Source organism: Protopterus annectens, chromosome 3.part1 (genome assembly GCF_019279795.1).
Source record: "Protopterus annectens isolate FY-2018-M chromosome 3.part1, PAN1.0, whole genome shotgun sequence".
NCBI lineage: Eukaryota > Metazoa > Chordata > Ceratodontiformes > Protopteridae > Protopterus > Protopterus annectens.
In genome coordinates this window covers 1,354,466,235-1,354,490,958 of record NC_056732.1, presented here as the reverse complement: position 1 = coordinate 1,354,490,958, position 24,724 = coordinate 1,354,466,235, and the positions used below count along the sequence as shown (strand labels likewise).

General features: G+C 40.6%; 1 protein-coding gene across 1 annotated transcript in view; it reads left to right on the top strand.

Annotated features, from left to right (window-relative positions):
* The window catches only part of MAPK15 (mitogen-activated protein kinase 15), a 1,649,688-nt gene that overhangs the window by 780,589 nt on the left and 844,375 nt on the right, over positions 1–24,724 (top strand). The window contains exon 7 of the mRNA XM_044067386.1: positions 6,397–6,527. Within this exon, the coding sequence (XP_043923321.1) occupies positions 6,397–6,527 (131 nt within the window). The remainder of the gene's footprint in view (positions 1–6,396; positions 6,528–24,724) is intronic.

Below are 24,724 nucleotides of genomic sequence, written 5' to 3'. Positions count from 1 at the left end.
AATAGTAACATTACACAGTAAGATTGGACACCCTTTGCTAAGGGCTTCAAAATAGATGATAAGTAGTAGCTGGTGGCAGTGAAAACTATCTTATAGTCTGGGCAGCAACTTATTCATCAGTGTCCAGTTTCACGCAGCACTATAAATTTGACTTTTTTTATCCAAAGCAGAATTTGTTAGAGTTCTTCTCCAAGGTCTTCTGGACTCCAGTCATACTCCCTATACCGTTGCTTTATAAGCTTTGACCGTCATCCCATATTGCTAGATGATGCGGCAACAGTGAATATGGTACAGTTGTGTAAGTTAACGTAAAATAATGGTAGATATTTGAGATCACTGTTGCAGTACTATCACCTCCCCCCTTTTTATTTTCTGGTCTTCATGTGGTTGGGGAGGGGTCTTTGCCACATGTCCTTCAAGGATGCATCTGCAGTCATAACAAATGGGTTGTCCTGTCGTCAGGCAGCCCTTCGGTCGGCCGGATTCCAAAGTCTGGGTCCGGCTTCGGCTGATGTCGCACTTCACCCGACGTCATCTCTGCTGGTCTTCGGGTATAAAGGCATCAGCCGACGCCATTTTCCTCAGTCTTTCTTGCGGGTGCAAGCAGAAGCTGTTCGCAAGTGCCGGTCGGTCAGATCCAGAGATTACTACTACCGAATACTCAAGACTTCTAAAAGCTAAGTACCCGTTGGGGACTCTTTCTTGCCTCAGCCGATGTCAGAAAAAGTAAATAACTGTTTAACTTGTGGGAAACAAATACCTCATAAAGATTTCCACTCTTACTGCCTACCTTGTTTAGGCCCAGACCACGACGTAGCAGCCTGTTTAGCCTGTGCTTCCTTCAACCGGATTAACGCTTAGGCGCCGGTCGGAGTTTGCTGAACAGTTTTTCGCTCAGATTTTGCGTACATTATGCCGTCGGATCCTCCGACTACCCAAATTGTTAAAAAACGCAAAGAAAAAGACCGACACTCGCGGTCCGTGGTTTCAGCCGAAACCACGGTTAAGCAAGCCGCGAGTGTCTCGGTTTCGGCCGAAACCGAGAAAACGGGTCAATCTTCAGCCGAATCCATGACTACTACTGAGGCTCCTGCTACCTTAGTTGAATCGGCTTCTGAAGTTTTGCCTACTACTGTGGTTCCTAGTGAATTATCAGACACCATCCCTTTGGATGTCTCTACCCCAGCACATGGTGCTGCTAGGCCTCCTGCAGCCATGTCTATAAAGGCCTTTGCCAGGGCTAAAGCAGCCAAAACTGTTAAATCAGTGCCTGTTAAGACCCCCTCACATAGGCCACTTCTAGTTCACAAATGCTTACTCTGGCAGAGGATTTAATCTCCTTAATTAGGGGATCCCAATCTCACCCAGACAGGGCCTCTCAGCCTCCAGAAAAGAGACCTAGAGCAGAGCCCCCCCGAGCCAGTGTCCTCTGATGATTCTTCGATGACTCAGACATTACAGATCAGCCAGAGGCTCCTTTTTCTACTTATGAAGATTCCGATGCTGAAGAATCCATTCCATCTGCCTCTCCACCAGAGGAATTTTCCTTTGGGGAAACCTTACATGCCATGAGAGAACAATTCCAATGGCAGGGACAAGATTTCTCAGATTCAAGAAAAAGGCTTAGGACCTTTCTGCACTTACCACGACATAGGCCCTTAGCTATACCTCCAGTTCTGCCTGTTGTGGATGATGCATTTAATGATGTTTGCACTGCTCCGGATACTTTACCTCCAGCCCCTGCCAAACCAAATAGATTTTACAGGGTGCCAGACACTCATCACCACCTATACAAGGCCCCACTTGCAGATCCTGAGACTATATCCCAGGGGCCTAAGGCAGTAGCCGACCTCAGCAAAACCCTCTCCTTCTGAAAGGGAATCCAGGTCCTTAGAGAGATGGGGGAAAAAAGTTTACACCTCTGCTACTCTCTCAGCTAGAGCTTTAAACTGTCAGTTTCACATGATCCAATACCAAGAGTTTATGCTTGATCAGTTAACTAAGAAGCTGTCCTCTGATGACTCCTTAGATAAGAAATATGTTTTAGAAATGGTGAATAACATTCAGCAGGTTAGTAACCATTCTTTAAAATGTGGCTATGATGCACTGGAGGCTTTATTTAGATCAGCCATGACTGGCACAGTGATAAGAAGGCATGCATGGTTGAAGGAACAGGTTTTGCCGGATCATGTTAAAGCAAAGCTGTTAGATGCTCCTATGGATAAGGCCAGTCTATTTGGTACACCTGCTGAGCAAGTAATGAAGAAAATGGAAGAGAAGGCAAAATCTGTACAAACAGTTAAGGATTTCTTACAGGTTCAGCCCCCAAGGTTTAGCAGGAACTGGCCTGCCAAAAATTGGTCCTTTCCAGACTCCTCAAAATCTCAAAGAGGCAGGAATAGACGCTCTAGAGGCAGAAATCAATCCAGAGGAGGTGCCTATAGAGGATGCCAGTGGCAAGGCAATAACCAGAGAGGCACAGACACAACCACTGCCACTGCAACAGGACAATCACAGTGACTTGACTCTGACACCGCCTACCAGGGAGCAAATAGCAGCACCTTTAGGTGGAAAGTTAGCCTTATTTTCGAAAAATTGGCACTATATCACAAAAGACAAGTGGATTTTGCAAACCATAGACCAAGGCTACAGGTTCCACTTCCACACCTTACCAGTAAAAAGAGGAATGCCAAACCTACCTCCAAATCAAAAAACAGAAGCTCTAAAGCAGATAGCTCAATTAACAAAGATGAGAGCTGTGGAAAGAGTGCCCTTAACACAACAGGGCAAAGGATTCTACTCCAGACTCTTCCTAGTACCAAGAAAAGAGAAAAGTTGGAGACCTATTCTCGACCTGTCCGTCTTAAACACATACATCATTGTACCAAAATTCAAAATGCTGACCCTACAGCAACTTCTTCCCATGCTGGGCAAGGAGTGTTGACTGGTAACTCTAGATCTCAAGGAGGCATACCTGCACGTCCCCATACGACCAAATTGCAGAAGATACCTCAGATTTCTTGCAGGATCAGAGCATTATCAATTCTCAGCATTGCCTTTTGGCTTATCTACTGCGCCCAGAGTATTCACAAAATGCCTGGCATCAGTAATCGCTCATTGCAGGCTACAGGGAATCCAAATTTATCCATACCTGGACGACTGCCTGTTACAAGCGGACAACAAAAGCAAGCTGACAACAGATTTACAAAGAGTCATTTGCTTACTACAAGCCCTGGGATACACAGTCAATTTAAAAAAGTCAAGACTGATACCATCCCAGACAAGAACATTCTTGGGTGCGGAATTGGACACAGTAAAACAAATGGCATTCCTAACTGCAGAAAAACAAGCACAACTCCCTCTTTACTTCTTGGCATTAACAAAGCAGCACAAACTAACAGCAAGAAAAGTACTGCAGGCCTTGGGCTTCATGGCATCATGCATAATCCTGGTCCCCCATGCCAGACTGCATATGAGAAAACTACAGTGGTACCTAAAGAATTTATGGTCTCAACACAGGCACAGCTTAGAAACCGAAATCCCACTAATCCCATGCCTGAAACAAGAGTTCCTATGGTGGGCTCAAGCATGCCAGTCAAACCCAGGCTTGCCCTTCCACAACTTTCAAGCAAACCAAACCATCACAACGGATGCCTCAGACCTAGGCTGGGGCGACATGTTGGACAAGTGCATACAAGGATTGTGGACTCCAGACCAGCTGCACCTGCACATAAACCAAAAAGAATTGCTGGCAGTAAAACTAGCAATCCAGAAATTCAAACCATTCCTCAAAGAAGGCCATTTAATGATAAGGACAGACAACACCACAGTCATGTGGTACATCAACAAACAGGGAGGCACTCATTCATACCCCTATGCAGAATGACTCTGGACCTTTGGAATATGGCTCTGAGCTACAACATCCAGTTACAGGCAATATTTGTGCCGGGAAAAGAAAACACCCTAGCAGACATGTTAAGCAGAACCACCTCGGATGCTCACGAATGGATGCTACACCCGACATCTTCAAGGCCATCACAAAGAAATGGGAATGCCACAAATAGACCTATTCGCATCCCCACTCAATCACCAGCTCAAAAATTCTGCACAAGGACATGCCACCCACTAGCATGGAAGGTGGACTCTCTATCCTTCAGTTGGAAAGGCCTGACAGCATATGCATTCCCACCTCTGCCTTTGATGCACAAGGTACTACTGAAAATCAAAGAGGAACGTCCAAGGATAATTCTGATAGCTCGAATTGGCCAAGACAACACTGGTATCCTTTGCTGAGGAGAATGTCTCGGGAGAATGTGGCCAATACCCCTGATGCCTTTGATGTTAACTCAGAACAACTACAACATCATGCACCCAAACCTAAAAACCTTGCAACTGACTGCCTGGAACATCACATAACAGCTACTAACCCAGACTTATCCCAAAGGGTTAAAGACATTATCCTTGAAGCCCGCAGACCTTCAACAAGAAGGAACTATGCAGGAAAATGGAAAAGGTTTGTCATTTGGAGTACTGAAAGAGGAAAAGATGTCTCGAACATAGATATTGCTAACATCCTGGAGTACTTGGCAGAGCTTCTACATACGGGCCTGTCCTATTCCTCCATCAAGATACATGCATCAGCTATTTCCGCAGAATACAGCTTCGATCCACCTGTCTTTTCGCATCCTCTACTCAGGCAATTCCTCAGAGGGATCAAGAATGTAAAACCTCCTAGGAAACCACCATTACCAGCATGGGACTTGAACTTTGCGCTAGAAAAATTGACACCCTCCATCTGAACCATGAGCAAAAGCAGCTCTTCAAGACATACCATGGAAAACTGCTTCCCTCCTCGCAATTACTCCAGCAAGGAGGGTTTCGAACTACAGGCCTTAATGGCAGTACAACCCTTCCTAATCTTCCATCAAGATAGAGTGTCCATGAGAACTAATCCTACTTTTATGCCCAAGGTGGTATCCAGAGTGTCTTTAAACCAGGCAATCCACCTACCTACCTTCTTTCCCAATCCACAGAACAGGGGAAAGGCTGCTGCATACCTTGGATGTACATAGACAGTTACGCTACTACCTGGACAGAACCAAAAGTAACAGAAAAACTGACCAGCTTTTAGTAGCCTATGCAACAGGAAGGGAAGGAAAAGCAATTTCCAAACAGACAATCTCCAAATGGATAGGAAATTGCATAAGATTCTGTTACTCCTACCATGGAAAACCAGTTCCACAGAACATAAGACCTCATTCTACAAGGGCTACAGCCACTACCACAGCTTTCTTACGAGGAGTGGCAACCAAGGACATTATTGAGGCGGCTACTTGGACCTCCGTGCATACATTTGCCAAGCATTATAATTTACCTCTATACTCTAGATCCCGAGCAGGGTTTGCCACTGCTGTATTGCAAGGGATCCTAACTACACCATAATTCTTCTTCCTCCTCCCCTAGTTTGGCTATGGTATTCTACCCATTTGTTATGACTGCAGATGCATCCTTGAAGGACATAGTACAGTTTTGTACCTACCATAAATGTAGATGTCCGAGCAGGATAGCATCTGCAGTCAGGATTACCCACCCTCCTTCCCCTCTGTGGTACTCCTAGGGTATTTACCCTCCTTATAGCTAGCTGGGGGGGAGTCTCTTATGGTGTATTTGTTTGTATATATGTACATACATGCTTATTTTTTGTGTTTGCCTTCTACTATTTTGGAAACATTGGCATTTATCCAAAATTTAGCTTTCCTAGAGGGCAACTGGCATCTGGGGCAAGAAACACTGAGGAAAATGGCGTCGGCTGATGCCTTTATACCCGAAGACCAGCAGAGATGATGTCGGGTGAAGTGCGACATCAGCCGAAGCTGGACCCAGACTTTGGAATCCGGCCGACCGAAGGGCTGCCTGACGACAGGACAACCCATTTGTTATGACTGCAGATGCTATCCTGTTCGGACATCTACATTTATGGTAGGTACAAAACTGTACTTTTTGTTCCTTTTTCTGATGTGATCTTTTACTACTGCTCATACTTTTTGTAGAGCATTAGGTTTCAGCCTTCCGCTTTAGGGCATGAAAGCTCTGAATTTTGCCACCCATACATCCTTTAGCAAGCTTGAAAGATGGAGCAAATGTACTGTGCATGAGAAAGGCACCCAAGGATATGTCCCATATAGCTGTATGCTGCTACAACAGTGATCTATTTGAATACCTACTGTTATGCTAAATTAACTTGCATAACTGTTTTTAACAGAGGGCATACCCTTTGTACTAACAACTGTCATTTTCCTTTACTTAGCAGTAAATATTATATATGTTAAAGAATTCCTCTGAATTGTTTCTACAAGGAAATTTTGAGTATTTCTTTTTCTTTTGTCCTGTTTTTAGAGACAGATTTGCATGCAGTAATCAAAAAGGGGAATCTTCTGAAAGATATCCACATGCGTTATATCATATACCAACTTCTAAAGGCCACAAAATTTGTCCATTCTGGCAATGTTATTCACAGGGATCAGAAGGTAGGTTTTAAGTATACAGTAACAAGGTCTTGTTGCAAGACCTGTTAAGAGCAGTTTAAGTACTTTAAAATGTCAGTTTTCTTTACTGTTCTGAGTTTAATGTTATTGATTTTATTTGAAGTAATGCTGTTGCACATGATACTAATGTAACTGATACTTTGTAAGTTTTGTTTTTCTTTAATACTTTATTTTTCTTTTTTTACTTAAAAACAGTGACAGTTCTGCTGCACTTGACCTTTAATGTGTCATTGTTACCAAGTGTTAGTATTACGATAAACTGTTTTAGTGGGGGAGGCAATATTATTTATAAAAAAGTACTTAACGGTGTCATGTTTTAGGAAAGCAGTCTGTTTTCTAATTATGTACATTTTATTTCAGAAAAGTCATTTAGTCCTCAGTCCGTAACAAACATCCTTCATAGCCTTACAAAGCACTGCATCTAACCATTTTTCTTTAGCAGTTTTTGCCTGTGTGTGAGGCAGTCGTAGTTCTTTGCACCAGTATGCACTAATGTGGTCTGATATAAGTCTTCTTTGTAACTCTCATTGGCAGACAGTCATCCCAGATGTTCTTCATGTTTCACTGTTGCAGTCATAACTGTAGGGTGCTCCTGCCGGCAGGCAGCCCGAGGTCGGCCAGAATCCCAAAGTCTGGGTCCAGCGTCGGCTGTACAAGCTAGTACCCTGACGTCAGTACGCTCTGGTACATAGCCCTCAGCCGACGCCATATTCTCCAGTCTTTCTTGCCGTGCGATGGAAAGCAGCTCGCAAGTCGTTGGTTGGCGATTTTTGAACAGCGTATTTTGTTGTTGTCGGTCCGATGTTCTTACTTCTCTTCTCAAAGCTAAGTACCCGTTGGAATCTTTTCTTGTTCCTCCGATGTCAGAAAAAGTTAATAATTGTATATCGTGTGGGAAACAAATACCTCATAAAGATTTCCACTCTTACTGTCTACCTTGTTTAGGCCCTGACCACGACGTTTCTTGTTGTCGGTTCTGTGCCAGGTTCAATTCTCGTACTATCAAGCGCAGGTACGATTGGGCTCTAAATTATTTTGGCAGACGCTTCAATTATAGAATGTCATCGGACACTACCGGAATTCAAAAGAAGCGCAAAGACAAAGACAGGCCTCCGAGGTCCAAACTGGACTCGTTGCAGCTGGAGCCAGCGTCCGGTTCGGCTGTCATCAGTGAAGTGCTTTTGCAGCCCCTGTCGTCCGCCGCTTCTGAACCGATGGCCGATCCCTATACGTTATACCTTTAAATCTGTTTAATTACTGCTCTGATTGATTAATTGAGAACTTTTGCCATTGTATAAAAGTAAGCGATGTTTTTTGGTCTAATTGTAACCTGATGAAGCGCACCTGAGTGTGCGTGAAAGCGCTCGTTTCTTATTAAATTTTGTATTTCATTCCATGGTGGTTCGTTGCAGTTTCTTTATCTTTCAACGCTTCAACGATTGTGGTGCAAGGAACCTTTGAATGGTCGGTATCTGTTTGCTGCTAATAGTTTTCCTGGTTCTTTATTTAACCGACCGTTACATGATGGATGTGCCAAACATTGAACTTGATTATAATCCAACAGGTGTATCTGGAACCGATAGTTGGAATTGTCTCTTCTATCAAAAAGAAAATCCATTGTTGAATCTAGATGTTAAAGGTGATGTACCTATGGCAAGTACTAACAGTGACGATAACCTGCATGACTTTTTCGGTCGATTGAGGGGTCTAGAAAATGACCTATATCGGCTACACAGGCTTGTTTGGCAGAAAAGACATCTGCAAGCCTGTCTTCATTTCAAAGTTATCCCGCGCGGCATGCGCGTCCTGTGTATGCCGAGCTACGGTGATAGTCAGCTGGAGTTATTGCGAAAGTGGCAAGAACTTAATATCGAATTTGGTTATAAATACATACATCTTTTACTGGAACACTTCACTCCCATTGAGGCTGAACTTCTCAATAAGGTAGAGGAACAATACAACTTTATTACTGTGAATTATAAATCTGATTTTTGTACATCTAAGATCCACAACATGAATAAACAGCTGGCCATTTATAGCAACAAATTGGAACAGATAAAACTTAGGAAACTTAGACGTGACCACCAGGATTTCCAATTGGGTCGCATCTTCATTTGGCCAAAAGTGAACCAACAAGAAGGACGTGAACATGTTGCTGTACCAGAGACCTCGCGTATGATGAATAGTGTACCTGATGTGTCGTCTGTTTCCCTGGTTGCCTGTCCGATGAGTAACAATCATACTGCGGGCACTCCTGAACGAGAGCTTAGCTCATCTAATTCATCTTTGCCTTGTAATCAACAGGGTTTAATTGGTGTAGATAAATTGGGTGCAAGACCTAAAGATAGTAATTCCAAAAATGTTTTTTCTGCACCTTTGTCTTTAAACTTCCCCCTTCCATACAAGAGCGCAGTGCGCACGCACTCAACCAGTCGGGGAAGAGTAAAAAGAAAAATGTCAGGAGAAACCTTCGAGTTGAGAAGGAAAACAAAGAACTGAACTGCCTATTTTTTAATTTGACCTCAAGGACCTTCTCCATGGATGAACAGTTCGTTCTGAACCTAGGTCTATCTTTTATTCCTTCGAAAAGAAGTACGTTATCTGACACGCTCATAGGCTTGCGCCTTTTCACTCGAAAATTGTCCTTAAAGGTACTGTTCAAAGATAATTCTTGTGACAAAATTAATTGTAACTACAATGTACAATTATGTAAAAGAAAAAGCTGTTATATTCCTCCGACACCGCACTCTATTGAGTGCTTTATGCGTGCATGTGAGCATGAGTTCTATTTATATTTTGAGGAAAAGAAACACAAGGGTATTTTTGTTAATTTAAATCATGCACAACAGCTTGCCCTTGACCATCTTTGTTGTGATGCAGCTACAGTTTTTCGACCAGCTGATAAAGGAGGGGGGATTGTTGCATTAGACACCTGTCAATATAAGGCATTAATGCTCAATATGCTTAGTGATGATAAGGCGTATAGGGTGATAGATAGGTCGAGAATAACATCTATTGTTAAATATGTGCATGATACCATTTATGATTTGCTTATGACTCGGTCTATTGACAAAACACTATATGACTTTTTAGTTATAGATGATCCCCTGATCCCTTTGATCAAGGGACTACCTAAATTGCACAAAAATGAAAATCCTCCCCCTCTACGCCCAATAGTATCTGGCGAACATTGGGTTACTCAAAATGCTTCATTATATGTTCAGTCTAAATTAGGTGGCATGGTTGATGCCATTCCCACTGTTCTGAAGAATTCTTATGACCTCCTGCGAGACCTTAAACTTGACTCACTATGCAGTGAAGTTAATGCCGATACGTTGTTAGTTACGCTTGACATAAAAAGTCTCCTTACTAGCATTCCTAATGACTATGGTCTGGATGCTATAAGAGCTCATCTTGCTGAATCCGGCAAGGTTGATAATATTGAATGTATGAACATCTGTTGTCTGTTGGACCTAATTTTGAATAATAATGTTTTCCTCTTCGATGATAGGGTATATGCACAGACATGGGGAGTGGCTATGGGCACTCCCTGTGCTAATGCATATGCCAATATAGTGGTCTATCAATGGGAGAAGGACTTCATTTTTAAGGACCCCAGATTCAAGCATGTCATCTTATGTAGGCGTTTCGTAGATGACGTCTTGATTTTTTGGAATGGTGGACTAAAGATGTTACAGGAATTCATTTCTTACATGAATTCCACTACCTCGTTTTTTAGCTTTACTTATGAGTGTTCCAGCACAAAGGCGAATTTCTTGGATGTTTCCATCATAAAATAGATAAATAATAGCCTGATTACCACTCTTTATAAAAAATCATTCTGGAAAAATAGCATCCTGCACTATGATAGTCTACACCCACGTTATGTTTTCCGGAACATTATAAAGGGACAAATGATCAGGGTACTGAGATTATGTAGTGATAAACATGATGCGTTGGAGCTAATAAAACAACAAGCTGAACATTTCTTAGATAGAGGCTACCCTCCTGACTTGGTTGGGAAGATAATAAATGATTTGGTTGAAATACCTTCAGATAGAGGAAAGGAATATCATACTCCATGTTTGAAGGAGAGTGGAAAGGGTTTGGCATATGATATTCAGTATACCAATGATGTAGATCAGTTAACTAAGATCATTAGAGGTAATTGGAAAATATTGCTTTCGGATCCCTTGTTATCACAAATAGTTGGTAAGCAACCTTCTTTTAAATTTAGCAACTGTCTGAACATTAAGAGGTTGCTTTGTAAAGAAAAACTAGATGTCTCCCCTGTTGATATAAGAGCCAATTTTAAGAAAGGCACCTATCCATGCAGCAGATGCTCCTTATGTAAATATATCAATAGAACTCAAGAATTTAACATACCTGGCATTAATATGGTTTTCAAACCCACTTTTTATGCTACGTGTGATACCCAGAATGTCATTTATTTGGCAATGTACAATCAATGCGATGCCTACTTCGTGGGGATGACATCACGCAGGCTGAGGGATCGCATGTACAATCATATATATGATATAAAAAAGGGTAATGTTAGTAATGTTCTAGTGGTGCATTGTCAAGATTGTACTCAGCACAGTTTTAGCTTTTTAGTATTGCAAGTTATTAATTCAAATAAACGGGATGGGGACCTTGTAGGCACCATTGAGATGTTTGAACTAAGATGGATACTTAGGCTTAAAGTGCATATAAAACCTGGATTAAATACCATGGTTAGTATTCGGCCTGTCTTAACAGGATCTTTCTGATGCAGTAAACATTATTTGTCTAACCTATTTAGTTATGTTATTATAAAAAATTTTCTATACTTGCCTTGCCTGGTCCACGTTTTTGATTATGTTATGTTTATTATTTAGGCCAGCCACTTCCGTGGGTATTGGCTCTTTTTCTTGAATTTGATTCCATGATATCAATATATTATATCATCAGTTGTTGTTGAGTAACCTCTGAGTCCTTGCTTGGTCATATTACATGTTGTCTTTATTGACATTCATAGTATTAGATAATATGACATATTAACTTAAAGCTAATTATCATTATCATTATGATATACCCTATACTACCATTTGGGCTCAACTAGCTCGCCTTATGGCTGTAAATATTTAACTAACATATATTGGTTTCTATGGTAGACTGTAGGTATCATTGCCAGCATACTGGATTGTGAACTCGATTGTTTCATTCATCTACACACATACATATTTTTATATGAACAACGAGCCTATATTTGGCGTTGGCCGCTAGTTGCGACACCCATATGGGTATGGAAATTATCTGGATTTATTTTGTATTTAGGGAGACTTTTATCATTTTTTCTATGATGTTCAGATTTACAGATGCAATTATGTGGTTCATTTTTAGTATATCCTATGTTATATATTTTTATTTATATGAGTAGATATACGTTATCTGTGTATAAACTACGAGCGCCATTAGCGCATTATGGTTTTGCTTTAGGACCGATACATTGGGATGCAACAAGTCCCTAATCAGTATCGTCCCTGTTTTACAATGCAAGATATTAATTGCTTTCTTATTTTTAAATCTATGAATAATTTATGTAGAAGTTTTTAATGGTTCATATTCTTTGAATATGCTGTTTTAGTATTGAATTATGTAATTTTTATTTAAGGGCAATTTTGAAGATTTGAAGTTTGATACTGTTAGTTATCAGGAAGAACCGTGTGTTTTAAGAAAGGCCTCCCTATACGTTATACCTTTAAATCTGTTTAATTACTGCTCTGATTGATTAATTGAGAACTTTTGCCATTGTATAAAAGTAAGCGATGTTTTTTGGTCTAATTGTAACCTGATGAAGCGCACCTGAGTGTGCGTGAAAGCGCTCGTTTCTTATTAAATTTTGTATTTCATTCCATGGTGGTTCGTTGCAGTTTCTTTATCTTATTACGATAAACTGTTTTAGTGGGGGAGACAATATTACTTATAAAAAAGTACTTAACGGTGTCATGTTTTAGGAAAGCAGTCTGTTTTCTAATTATGTACATTTTATTTCAGAAAAGTCATTTAGTCCTCAGTCCGTAACAAACATCCTTCATAGCCTTACAAAGCACTGCATCTAACCATTTTTCTTTAGCAGTTTTTGCCCGTGTGTGAGGCAGTCGTAGTTCTTTGCACCAGTATGCACTAATGTGGTCTGATATAAGTCTTCTTTGTAACTCTCATTGGCAGACAGTCATCCCAGATGTTCTTCGTGTTTCACTGTTGCAGTCATAACTGTAGGGTGCTCCTGCCGGCAGGCAGCCCGAGGTCGGCCAGAATCCCAAAGTCTGGGTCCAGCGTCGGCTGTACAAGCTAGTACCCTGACATCAGTACGCTCTGGTACATAGCCCTCAGCCGACGCCATATTCTCCAGTCTTTCTTGCCGTGTGGTGGAAAGCAGCTCGCAAGTCATTGGTTGGCGATTTTCGAACAGCGTATTTTGTTGTTGTCGGTCCGATGTTCTTACTTCTCTTCTCAAAGCTAAGTACCCCGTTGGGGAATCTTTTTCTTGTTCCTCCGATGTCAGAAAAAGTTAATAATTGTATATCGTGTGGGAAACAAATACCTCATAAAGATTTCCACTCTTACTGTCTACCTTGTTTAGGCCCTGACCACGATGTTTCTTGTTGTCGGTTCTGTGCCAGGTTCAATTCTCATACTATCAAGCGCAGGTACGATTGGGCTCTAAATTATTTTGGCAGACGCTTCAATTATAGAATGTCATCGGACACTACCGGAATTCAAAAGAAGCGCAAAGACAAAGACAGGCCTCCGAGGTCCAAACTGGACTCGTTGCAGCTGGAGCCAGCGTCCGGTTCGGCTGTCATCAGTGAGGTGCTTTTGCAGCCCCTGTTGTCCGCCGCTTCTGAACCGATGGCCGATACGGACTCCCATGGGGAGCCATCAAGGCCTACTATTTTAACTGCTGCAGGACCTTCGGACGTCGCTCCCTCAGATGGGTCCGGAACCGCTGTGCAGGTTCCGGCTTCTGAGGGGGTTTTCAGGCCTACTCACATCACTATTTCAAAGGCAAAGACAAAGACTCCTGTTAAGTCTAAAGTTCCTGCCCAAGCTACTTCTGAATCTACTCCCAGGACACAGAAGCAATTATTAAAGATGGCTGAAGATTTACTTACCATGATTAGGGGTTCTCACCCCCCACCTGAAAAAAGGCCTCGACAGGATGTTCCTCTGGATTCCTCTGGCCAGGCTTCTGTATCTTCTGTCTCTTCCTCTGATCAGGAGTATTCTTTTCCTCCTTATGAGGATTCGGATGCTGAGGACTCTTTGCCCTCTGCCTCTCCGCCTGAAGATTTCTCTTTTGGGGAAACCTTGCATGAGATGAGGGAACATTTTCATTGGGAGGGTCAGGAGTATTCTGCTTCCAAGAAGAGGCTTAGAGAATTCCTTCTTCTTCCTCAACATAGGCCTTTAGCTATCCCTCCTGTTCTTGACATTGTGGATGATGCTTTTTCTGAGGCTAATTTGAATCCTGATTCCATGCCTCCTGCTCCTTATAAGCCTGATAGGTTTTATAGGGTTCCGGACTCTCATTTATTCTTATTTAAGAACCCTTCTGCGGATCCTGAAACTATTTCTCAGGGCTCTAAGGCTGCTAAGGTTGCTACTTCTAAGAATCCTATTCCCTCTGAGAAGGATTCTCGTGCTTTAGACAGGTGGGGAAAAAAGGTATATACTTCTGCTACCCTGTCTGTAAGGGCTTTAAATTGCCAGTTTCATATGTTTAAGTATCAGCAATTTCTTTTGTCTGTTTTAAAGCAAAAGCTTGCTTCCCTTCCTGCATGTGCAGAGGATAAGGAACTTCAGGATGTATTGCATGCTACTGAACAAGTGAACAAACATAGTTTGCATTGTGGTTTTGATGCCTTGGATGCTTCTTGCAGGGCTGCAGCCTCTGGCACTGTTATCCGGAGACATGCCTGGCTTCGTGAACAAAGTTTACCTGAACAGGTTAAGGCTAAGTTATTAGATGCCCCTGTTCAACACGATGTTCTTTTTGGATCTAAAGCTGAGGAGGTTATTAAAAAGATGGAAGAAAAGGCAAAATCTATGCAAACTGTAAAAGTTTTCTTGCAAGTCCAGCCTCCTAGATTTTCCAGGAATTGGCCCTCCAAAAATTGGTCCTTTCCCACGTCTGACAGGCCTCAAAGGGGAAGATATAGACGCTCCAGAGGTCGTGGTCAAGCTCAGGCCTCTTACAGATCTAGACAATGGACTGCTTCTTCACCTAGAAGGGGAGAAGACAGATCCCAATCTCAAAGAAAACAAACTCAATGACTCTCTTGGTTGGGCTACAGGACCCCTTCACCTGGATGCCCCTCTCGGAGGAAAACTGTCTCTTTTTTACAGAAATTGGACTCATATTACCCAGGACAGATGGGTATTGGACGTGATTTTAAAAGGCTACAAATTCCACTTTCATACTCTGCCAAGGGCTTACGGTTGGCCAGATCTGCCAAAACATCAATGGTCAGAGGCCTTGAATCAAGTGGATGCTCTTCTGGCCATGAGAGCCATAGAGCCTGTTCCACTCTCAGAGATGGGAAAAGGTTTTTATTCAAGACTGTTTCTGGTTCCAAGAAAACAAAACTCATGGAGACCTATTCTGGACCTTTCTGTGTTAAACACCTTTTTGGAAATTCCAAAATTCAAGATGCTTACTCTGCAGCAACTAATTCCAATGCTCTCTCAGGACGCCTGGATGGTGACATTGGACTTAAAGGAAGCCTACTTACACATTCCCATCAGGCAGGAATGCAGGAAATTCCTCAGATTCAAGGCAGGTTCGAGACACTTTCAATTCTCTGCACTGCCCTTTGGTTTATCTACTGCCCAGAGTCTTTACCAAGTGCCTGGCACCAGTAGTGGCTTATTGCAGACTTCAGGGGATTCAGATTTACCCCTATTTGGATGACTGCCTTATTCAGGCAGACAGCAAGTATCTTCTACTTCAACATCTGGAATTTGTTCAACGTCTTCTCTTCCTTCTGGGATTCTCAGTGAACACAAAAAAGTCACATTTGATCCCTTCTCAACAAATGGTGTTCTTGGGAGCCCTCTTAAATACGACCTTACAAAGGGCCTTCCTCACTCCAGAAAAACAATCACAGCTGGCTACAATTTTCAACACCTTGGCAACTCTATCTCAGCTCACTGCAAGGAAATTCCTGCAGGCTCTGGGCTACATGGCTTCCTGCATTCTGTTGATTCCAAATGAAAGGCTTCATATGAGAAAGCTTCAATGGTATCTTAAAAGTGTATGGTCACAGCATTACCACGATCTAGACATTCTGATTCCTCTGATCCCCTGCCTCCAGAAGGAGTTCCTCTGGTGGTCCAGGGTGTGTGCTTTAAACGAAGGAAAGCCTTTTCGTCTACCTCAACCTTCTCAAATCATAACCACGGACGCCTCGGATTATGCTTGGGGAGCACACTTTCTAGACAGTTGCCAGCAGGGAACCTGGACAAAGGACCATCTTCACTGGCACATCAATCTGAAGGAAATGTTGGCAGTTCAAAATGCTCTTCTAGCCTTCAAGAACTTTTTGCAACCAGGGCCTCTGCTAATTCGCACAGACAACACCACAGTCATGTGGTACATAAACAAGCAGGGGTTCTCATTCGTACCCCTTTGCAGACTAGCTATGGCTTTATGGGACACAGCTCTAAATCTGAATCTACATCTCCAGGCTCAATTCATTCCAGGAGAACAGAATCTCTTAGCAGACAGCCTGAGCAGAAACATTTCAGATCCTCACGAGTGGATGCTAGACACCAACTTATTCAACAGGATTACTGCAGTTTAGGGATGTCCCCAGATAGATCTGTTTGCTTCCCATCTCAATCATCAGCTGCCTCGCTTTTGCACCAGGTCCTTCCACAAGACAGCTTGGAAAATGGATGCCCTGTCCTTCAGCTGGAGAAGCCTTTCGGGATATGCCTTCCCTCCTCTTCCTCTACTACCTCGGGTGTTACTGAAGATAAAACAGGACAAGCCCAAGTTCCTCATCTTGATTGCTCCAAATTGGCCTCGACAGTTTTGGTATCCCACTTTAAAGCACCTGTTCTTGGAGCCTCCTTGGATTCTCCCTCTGAACCCTTCTCTTCTGTCCCAGCATCAGGGTCGGTTACTACATCCCAACCTCAAGACCCTTTGCCTGGCAGCTTGGCTCTTCAAAGGAATTTGATTTCTTCTAGCCTTCCCAAACAAGTTTTGGATGTTCTTTTAGAAGCTAGACGGCCTAGTACTAGGAAATCCTATGCCTCTAAATGGAAGAGGTTTTGTATTTGGATGCAGGACCGAGGCTCGGACCCTCTGGTGCCTGATCTCTCTTCTATTTTGCTTTACCTTTCGGATCTTTTGTCTAAAGGACTTTCCTTTTCTTCCATTAAGATTCATGCTTCTGCTATTTCTGCTCATTTCAATTCTGATCCTCCTGTTTTTCTCATCCTTTGGTGAGACAATTCTTGAGAGGGGCCAAGAATTTAAGACCTCCCAGGACCCCTCCTGTTCCTGCTTGGGATCTTAATTATGTTTTAGAAAAACTTACTTTGCCTCCTTTTGAGCCTGCTGCATCTTCAGATATTAAGTTTTTATCTTGGAAGACAGTTCTTTTGTTAGCATTGACTTCTGCCAGAAGGGTCTCAGAGTTGCAAGCTCTCATGGCTGTGGAACCATACCTTATTTTCCACCAGGACAGAGTATCCTTGAGGACTAATCCTACTTTCATGCCTAAGGTGATTTCGAAAGTGGCTTTAAATCAGACAATTCACCTTCCTACTTTCTTTCCTAATCCTCAAAATAAAGGGGAAAGGATTTTGCATTCATTGGATGTGCACAGACAGTTGCGATTTTACCTGGACAAGACTAAAGGGTTCAGAAAATCTAATCAATTGTTTGTTTCTTTTGCCTCCAGTTCTCTTGGAAAAGCTATTTCAAAACAAACTATTTCCAAATGGATTGCTTATGGAATCAGATTTTGTTACACTCATCATGGGAAACAGTTTCCAGGTACTGTGAGAAGTCATTCTACTAGAGCAGCTGCCACTTCTACAGCTTTTCTCAGAGGAGTTCCTACCAAGGATATCTTGGAAGCTGCCACTTGGAGTTCTGTGCATACTTTTTCCAAGCACTACAATCTCCCTCTGTATTCTAAGACCAGGGCAGGCTTTGCCTCTGCTGTTTTGCAGGGTCTTCTTGCTGCCCCTTCTTCTGTCTAAGCCTCCTCCCCTTTTCACTGCTTTGGGATTCCACCCTACAGTTATGACTGCAACAGTGAAACACGAAGAACATAGTACAGTTGTGTACACCTACCATAAATGTAGATGTTCGAGTGTCTTCACTGTTGCAGTCGGGGTTTCCCTCCCTCCTATCCCCTCTTTTTCTCTTATTTGTGAAAGGGCAAACCCTCATATGATAAGAACGTGAATGCTTGTATGAGCGAATATTCTTTATCTCTCTCTCTCTCTCTATATATATATATATATATATATATATATATATATATATATATATATATATATATATATACATATAGATATATGTATAAATATGTTTATAAATATATGTATAAATATGTATATAGATATCTATCTATATCTATATATATTTTTAGCTACCACTGGTTATGTAGGTAAACTCAACCTCTGTATTGTCTATTCATTTGGTCAACTATGTAGATGGTCCACAGTTGTGTAATAATGGAGAGTCCTTGAGGACTATGCAGTGCCTGAGTTTGTATTTAAAATTACCAGCATTTAAAGGGGTCCAAGATGGGGGCTTGTCCCTCTAGAAAAAAATATCTTAACTCTGCATGCTCCTGGGAGTAATCTCAGAGCATGCATAGAAAAATGTCAACCTGTATGTTTCAGCATTAGTGTGTCAGCATTAGGCGCATTGAGGTGACGTTTTAACAAATGTCACTATGTATTTATCTCTCTTTGTATATGTCTATCTATCTATATATATATATATATATATATATATATATATATATATATATATATATATTTAAATTGTTTATACAGATACACAACTTTAATACATACATACACAAACAAAGCACACATACAAGTGTTTCTTTGGCAGACAGGGCATGCATTTCCAGTTACATTGCACATTTTGCTTTGTTGCCTCTTCTGTTTTCACTGTAAACATAATTAGTATGACTGCTACATTTAAGAAGCTCTAACAACAAGGAACCTCCTTGATGAGTAATATGGCTTGGTTTATCTTCTCTACCTGTATGTTTGTGCACTCATCAGCTTGGATCTGAAACTGAATTTTGTTTTATCTTTCCATTTCAAACACCAGGTCCCTTTACCTATTGTCTAATGTATAGACTGGATTTCTAACTCCTTTAAAAGAGGCTTGTTTTTATTTGAACTTGCAGTGTTGGCTTTGTACTTTCAAGTCTGCTAGTATGTTTCACTGTTTCAACTTATCTAGAGTGTTCAGAGAGTTTCTTGGACAAATCAGTAATATTTTTTTCTGTTTTATTTTGACATCTCTTTTGCTGGTCTTGTTAGCCAGTGGCATTTTTTTAGATGCCCTATTATTTTATTTTTATTTTCAGAAATCATCTGTCCCCACTATTGATTCTTTAGAGCTATCATCCTCTTGCTACTTTAGCATTTTGCACTTGTTAAGGTTTCACTTTGCACAGTTCACTGCCTGCAAAGCATCCATTTGCTTCCGCCTATGAAAATAGTTTGTTGTTGCAAAGTAGTTTCATTTTGTTGTATTGCAGAACTGTTTTGTGATCAGACTTAGCCAACACCACTTTCCTTATGGACCTATGTTTCTGTATGTCAGCCGAATTTAACACCTTCCTTAACAGTGGTACATTTATTCTTTGGCTTATTACCTGTATTGCCTCTCATATTTTAATACAGACAGTTTTGAACCTTACAATCAGTTTCACCAGGTTTGCATACAGTTTTCTTTCTTGCAGTATACAGCAGTGCAGCAATGAACCCCTTTCTCACTGTCACAGGGTTCAACTTTTGGAAGCAGCACATTATGCAAACCTTAGTTTCTCAAAATGCCACCAGAGTTTGGGTAAACCAGTTTTGCCAGACAGACAGACACACACACACACACACACACACACACACACACACACACACACACACACACACACACACACACACACACACACACACACACATTTTTCTAATAAACGGTGCATTTCAGGAGTAGCACAGTCCTTTTCAGAAAGTGTTTACCATTTTTTATTAGGCATTGATGTATCTATTACTTTAAACACGGGACACTTAATTCAGTGATGTAGGAAATAATGTTTGATCTCATTCAAGCCTGAAGTACCTTTTTTATACTTCCATTTAACACCCATAGCTCTTTTTTGTGTCTGGCTTCTTTAACTTACTGACTTATCAGCTAATAATAGACAGTGTTAGAAAGGGCAAAGAGTTATTAAAAATAACACTAAGATTGTTAATCTGGTATATCCCGCAGCAGAGAACTTAATCACCATTTGCCACTTATTTTTTTCATATTTACCTTCATGTTTTCATATCTGAGAGACTTGCATGCTGTTGAGGTGTATGTGTAAACGCCATGCTAGGAGAGAGGAAATTGATTCAAATGAATTAAAAACTGTTGCATGACATCAGGTAAAACCTTAGTTGTTAAAAAAACTGTGATACTTGCACTCCAAATTGCACATCTTGAGAAATATTTAGTATTATTTATATTGTAAATTGTACAATTAAGCACATATTTTCATATTTCTGTAAACATACTCTCAGAAATTTCTTGCAGTCACATGACAGCATATAGCTGGTTAACAAAAGGGTTCTAACAAAATATGCCTAGATTATACAGTTTCCAAGATTTGACTGTGAAAGTTTAGCAAAAATATAATTCTGAGTTTATTTGTATTATAATATGGTATGTATGGAAAGACTATGACTGCACTGACTAGTTTCGCTGCAAAGAATACTCGTTACTGAGAATATTGTTATTTTTACAGTTTTAATAGCTTTTGTTGTTTACAAAATATTTCAATTTGTTTATCTTATGCTTTTCAGTTTGACTTTTCAGAAAATGCTTTGAAATATCAAGGTGTGTGTTGGCTGATAGAGGTGTGACATTCCATACCACATAAATGAGTTAGTATTTTTTCCAGTGTTGTAGCACACTGTTCTCTAAATTAACCAAAACAAACAAGAAATCCCCTGGAACTGGAAAACAAAACTGAAAAACACAAAAAGAATATATCCAAGAAGCCGACAACACCCCCCAAATCACTCTGTAATGGATAAAGAAACATGGTGTTTTATTCTTTTTCAATTCTTGGGATGCTGTCCGTTTCCTGGGTGTCTTCTTTTTATGTGTTCTGTAAATTAACAGTTTCTCATTATAAAGCCATCAGCTTTGCATGCAGCAGTTTATCATTTTTGCCACTGCACATTTACTTGGATTTCCTTTTTCCAACACACAGAACTTCCTCAGTAGATGCTTTTTGTTAGTATATTAGCCACAAGAGTCTACATGAGTCTTTACCATGTGTAGTCTCATAAAAAAAACAGAACAACGTAAAAGCATTTCTGGATTTATATTTATGCATCAGTGCCATACAGTTGAACCTCCAGCTTGTGAGCTATTACCAGTTTGCACTCTGTTTAGGCTTTAGTTTAGAACATACACAGTGCAGTCACTATTTTCAGATATGCTTCAATATTGTCTGACTTACACTGCTTTGACTTTCTCAGAATACAACAATTTTCTTCAGCATATTTCCCACTGTTATTTCTGAACATAGATTTCATGCTGCCAAAAAAGAAAAAAAATCCCAACACTTTCAAATCAGTTGTTGCTTTTCTCACTTTAAGCACACCACTTTTGTTTACTTTGCATATACTAGGAACACATTCTTGCTCTGGTGAATTTCCAGAAACTTTTCACAAGTCATTTATCTGGCAGTTGGTACAGAAGATTAATGCTGTAAGCCAGTGGTGTACAACCTTTTTGTGGGGAGGGCCACTACACAAATTCTTAATGCATCTGCGGGCCACTTGAAAACATAGTAAGCTGTTACGAGTTAACAATACTTACAGGTAACTGGCATTTTTACTTAAGACAGCAGTCATGAAATTAGTTTTCTACATCAGCTTTACATTTAACTTTATTTTGGCTTGCAGCCATGACTTATTACAAACTCTTGCAGAAAGTTACTGCTGTTTACAGACTACAAGTTATAAACAAGAATGAATATAGTTACTTCCGTGGCTACAATTAGAGATATGCGCAACTGCAGTCAGTTAGATAAGTAAGCACATGCTGGAAAGTTTGCATGACTGGAGTAAGGCATAGTATTTTTTCACTTTTTTAAAATTTTTTAGTTACTCTCTGGGGGGCATATGGCATTGCGTGGTGGGCAGGATTTGGCCCCCGGGCCAGACATTGTGCAGCACTGCTGTAAGCTGTTAAACAGGCTGCTTCCTGTGGTCCATGGTTTGATTCCCTTGGTTTCCATTTGCCTAATTGTGTGATACTAAAGAAATTCACCAGACAGCACTCCCAGGCCAAACCAAAGTCCATGGAGCTCAGCACATTATCCTGTTTAAAAAATACAAACAGTTAAATAAATAACTAAATCAAAGCCACATTGCTTCATTGTGTGGCAGTTAGCGCAGAAGATTAAGGCTATAAAAAGTGAATGGGATGCATCCTGTTGCCAGTTTTGTATCACACAAATGTGTATTGACTAACTACACTGCTCCTACACACATATATAAAGGTAGTACTAAATATCAAAAATGTTAATGTCAGAATCTGTTTTGATATTAGCTTTGGAATATGCCCTTTTCCTAGGGACTGTGTGGTCTCAAAGTTAGTATATATATATTTAGTAGAGAATGGGGCTGCAGGAGGACTTGCCCCCTATAAAAAGAATGATTTAATGTATTTTCTAAGCATTCCTGAATGAGTGGGTCTTGCATCAGATCTCACATCTGACTGCTGCCACTTCCAAGCTTTGGAACTGGTGCTCAGCATACTCCCCTTGGCCATAATCCCTGTAAGAAGAGCAAGCTACCTCAGATCTCGTTTGTCACCTTTAAAGCTAGAATGGATTTTGGTGCTCAGGAGAATTAGTTGAATAATTGAAACTTTTTCTAGAAAAGTAAACTTTACCTCCATATTTTCATCTTTGTGTTCAATATCCCTCCCTTTTTGTCTTTTTTTCCACTAATAATAATAATAATAATATTAATAATAATAATAATAATAACAATAATAATAATCATAGAAGATTTACCTACTTTTCTTATAGAGTTCCTTTCTATACATACTGTTATAGTTACATAAAAGAATAATATAATAGTTAATAACTTTTTTCATTCTCTTTATAGTCATTTTGTTGTGATCAGGATGTCAGATAACCCATTCCTTTTAAGAAGTGTATTGTTTGATGTCCTTCCATATCATTGTTGCAGTATTCTTCATCTAAGTGATTTCCTGGCAAGGATAGCCCAACATCTGACCAGTATATCAAAGCCTTCAGCTCTTATAGGCACTGTACAGCACATGTATGCTCCTCATACATGACATAGGGCATAAAGGTGATGTACAGGTGCAGGTAATCTGAACTTTTTTGCTGTCAGTCCATACATGCTTCTGCTGTGTTGGTTACCAAGCTGTTTTTCAGCTAAATATATGTATAAATCTCATCTGTGTATATATTCCCCCAGCAATAACAGAAATACCTTTGAAGATATCCTACATTGGTTATCCAGCAACTAACCTCAAGAAACCATTGTACTTGGGGACTTCAACACCCTCCACTCACCACATAAAGCTTTATGGATTTTCACAGGTCGTATTCTCCCCCAATAGGATCAGTAAACCCAACAATAAAGTAAATATTCTGGATTGGATTCTTGTTAACACCCATCTCCTCAAATACAAGAGTGGGACCTTGCCTGATGATGTAAGTGATCACCTCCTCACCTATTTAATCAGGCAAAAAGCTGATATCCACAACCAGTCCATTTTTAAAACAGTAAGGAACAATAAGAATTTCAACTGCATGAATTTCCAAAATGAACTCAAATGTTGCAGTTGTTCAGTTCTGAAACAATTACCACTTGAAGAAGCAGTAAATTACTTTAATACCAAATTCCTATCCATCTTTGACACCCATGCACCAGCACGGACTATTAGAACCAAAAGAAAAGTTGCTCCTTGGCTCTCAAAAGAAACCAGACAAAAAATGCTACTTAGAAATAGGGCTTGGGCCACTTCACGGACCACAAAAAAAAACATAGATCAACTTAGATACAGACAGCTAAGAAATTAAACAAAAAATCCACCACATTTGACAAGAAAAACTATTACTGTAATCTACAAGAAAAACACCAAAACAAGCCACAAAAGTTTTGGGTAGGTATAAACAAACTCCTTAGTCCAGGACAGTCCTCCACTCCTGCCCCCTTGGATTCTAACCAAAACCCCCCAGAAGAAATTATCAATACCTTTAACAGCTTCTTTACAACAACCATCCAGAACCCAGCTAACCAATTATCCCCCAGATGCCCATATTCTCCAGCCACTACACCCAACTCCCAACTCTCCTTTAACGTCAAACCAGTTTGCACATCTTTTGTCCAGAAATTACTTAAGAAACTAAAGCCTACCACCCTGTCGGCTGATCTACTCCCTGCAGAATATCTACAAAAAGCTGCAGATGCCATAGCATACCCCATTACTATCCTGATCAGTAGAACTATAACTGAAGCATCCATCCCTTCCATTCGGAAAATATCCCATGTCATCCCACTCCATAAAGGGGCAGCTCTACTGACCTGTCAAACTATAGACCCATAGCTATTCTGTCACCCTTGGCTAAAAATATGGAAAAATGCATCCATAATCAACTCCTGAACTATGTTATCCATAATAATCTTCTAGCCAACATCCAACATTACTTTAGACCATTCCATAGTACAACCTCAGCCCTCCTCTCCTTCTCTAATGTCATTAACCAACACCGAAACAATAATAAACTTTCCTCTGCTATATTTCTTGATCTTTTGAAAGCCTTTGATATGGTAAACCATCAAATACTCATAAACACTTTGAAATCCATCTCCCTAGAGGACCAGGCCATCCA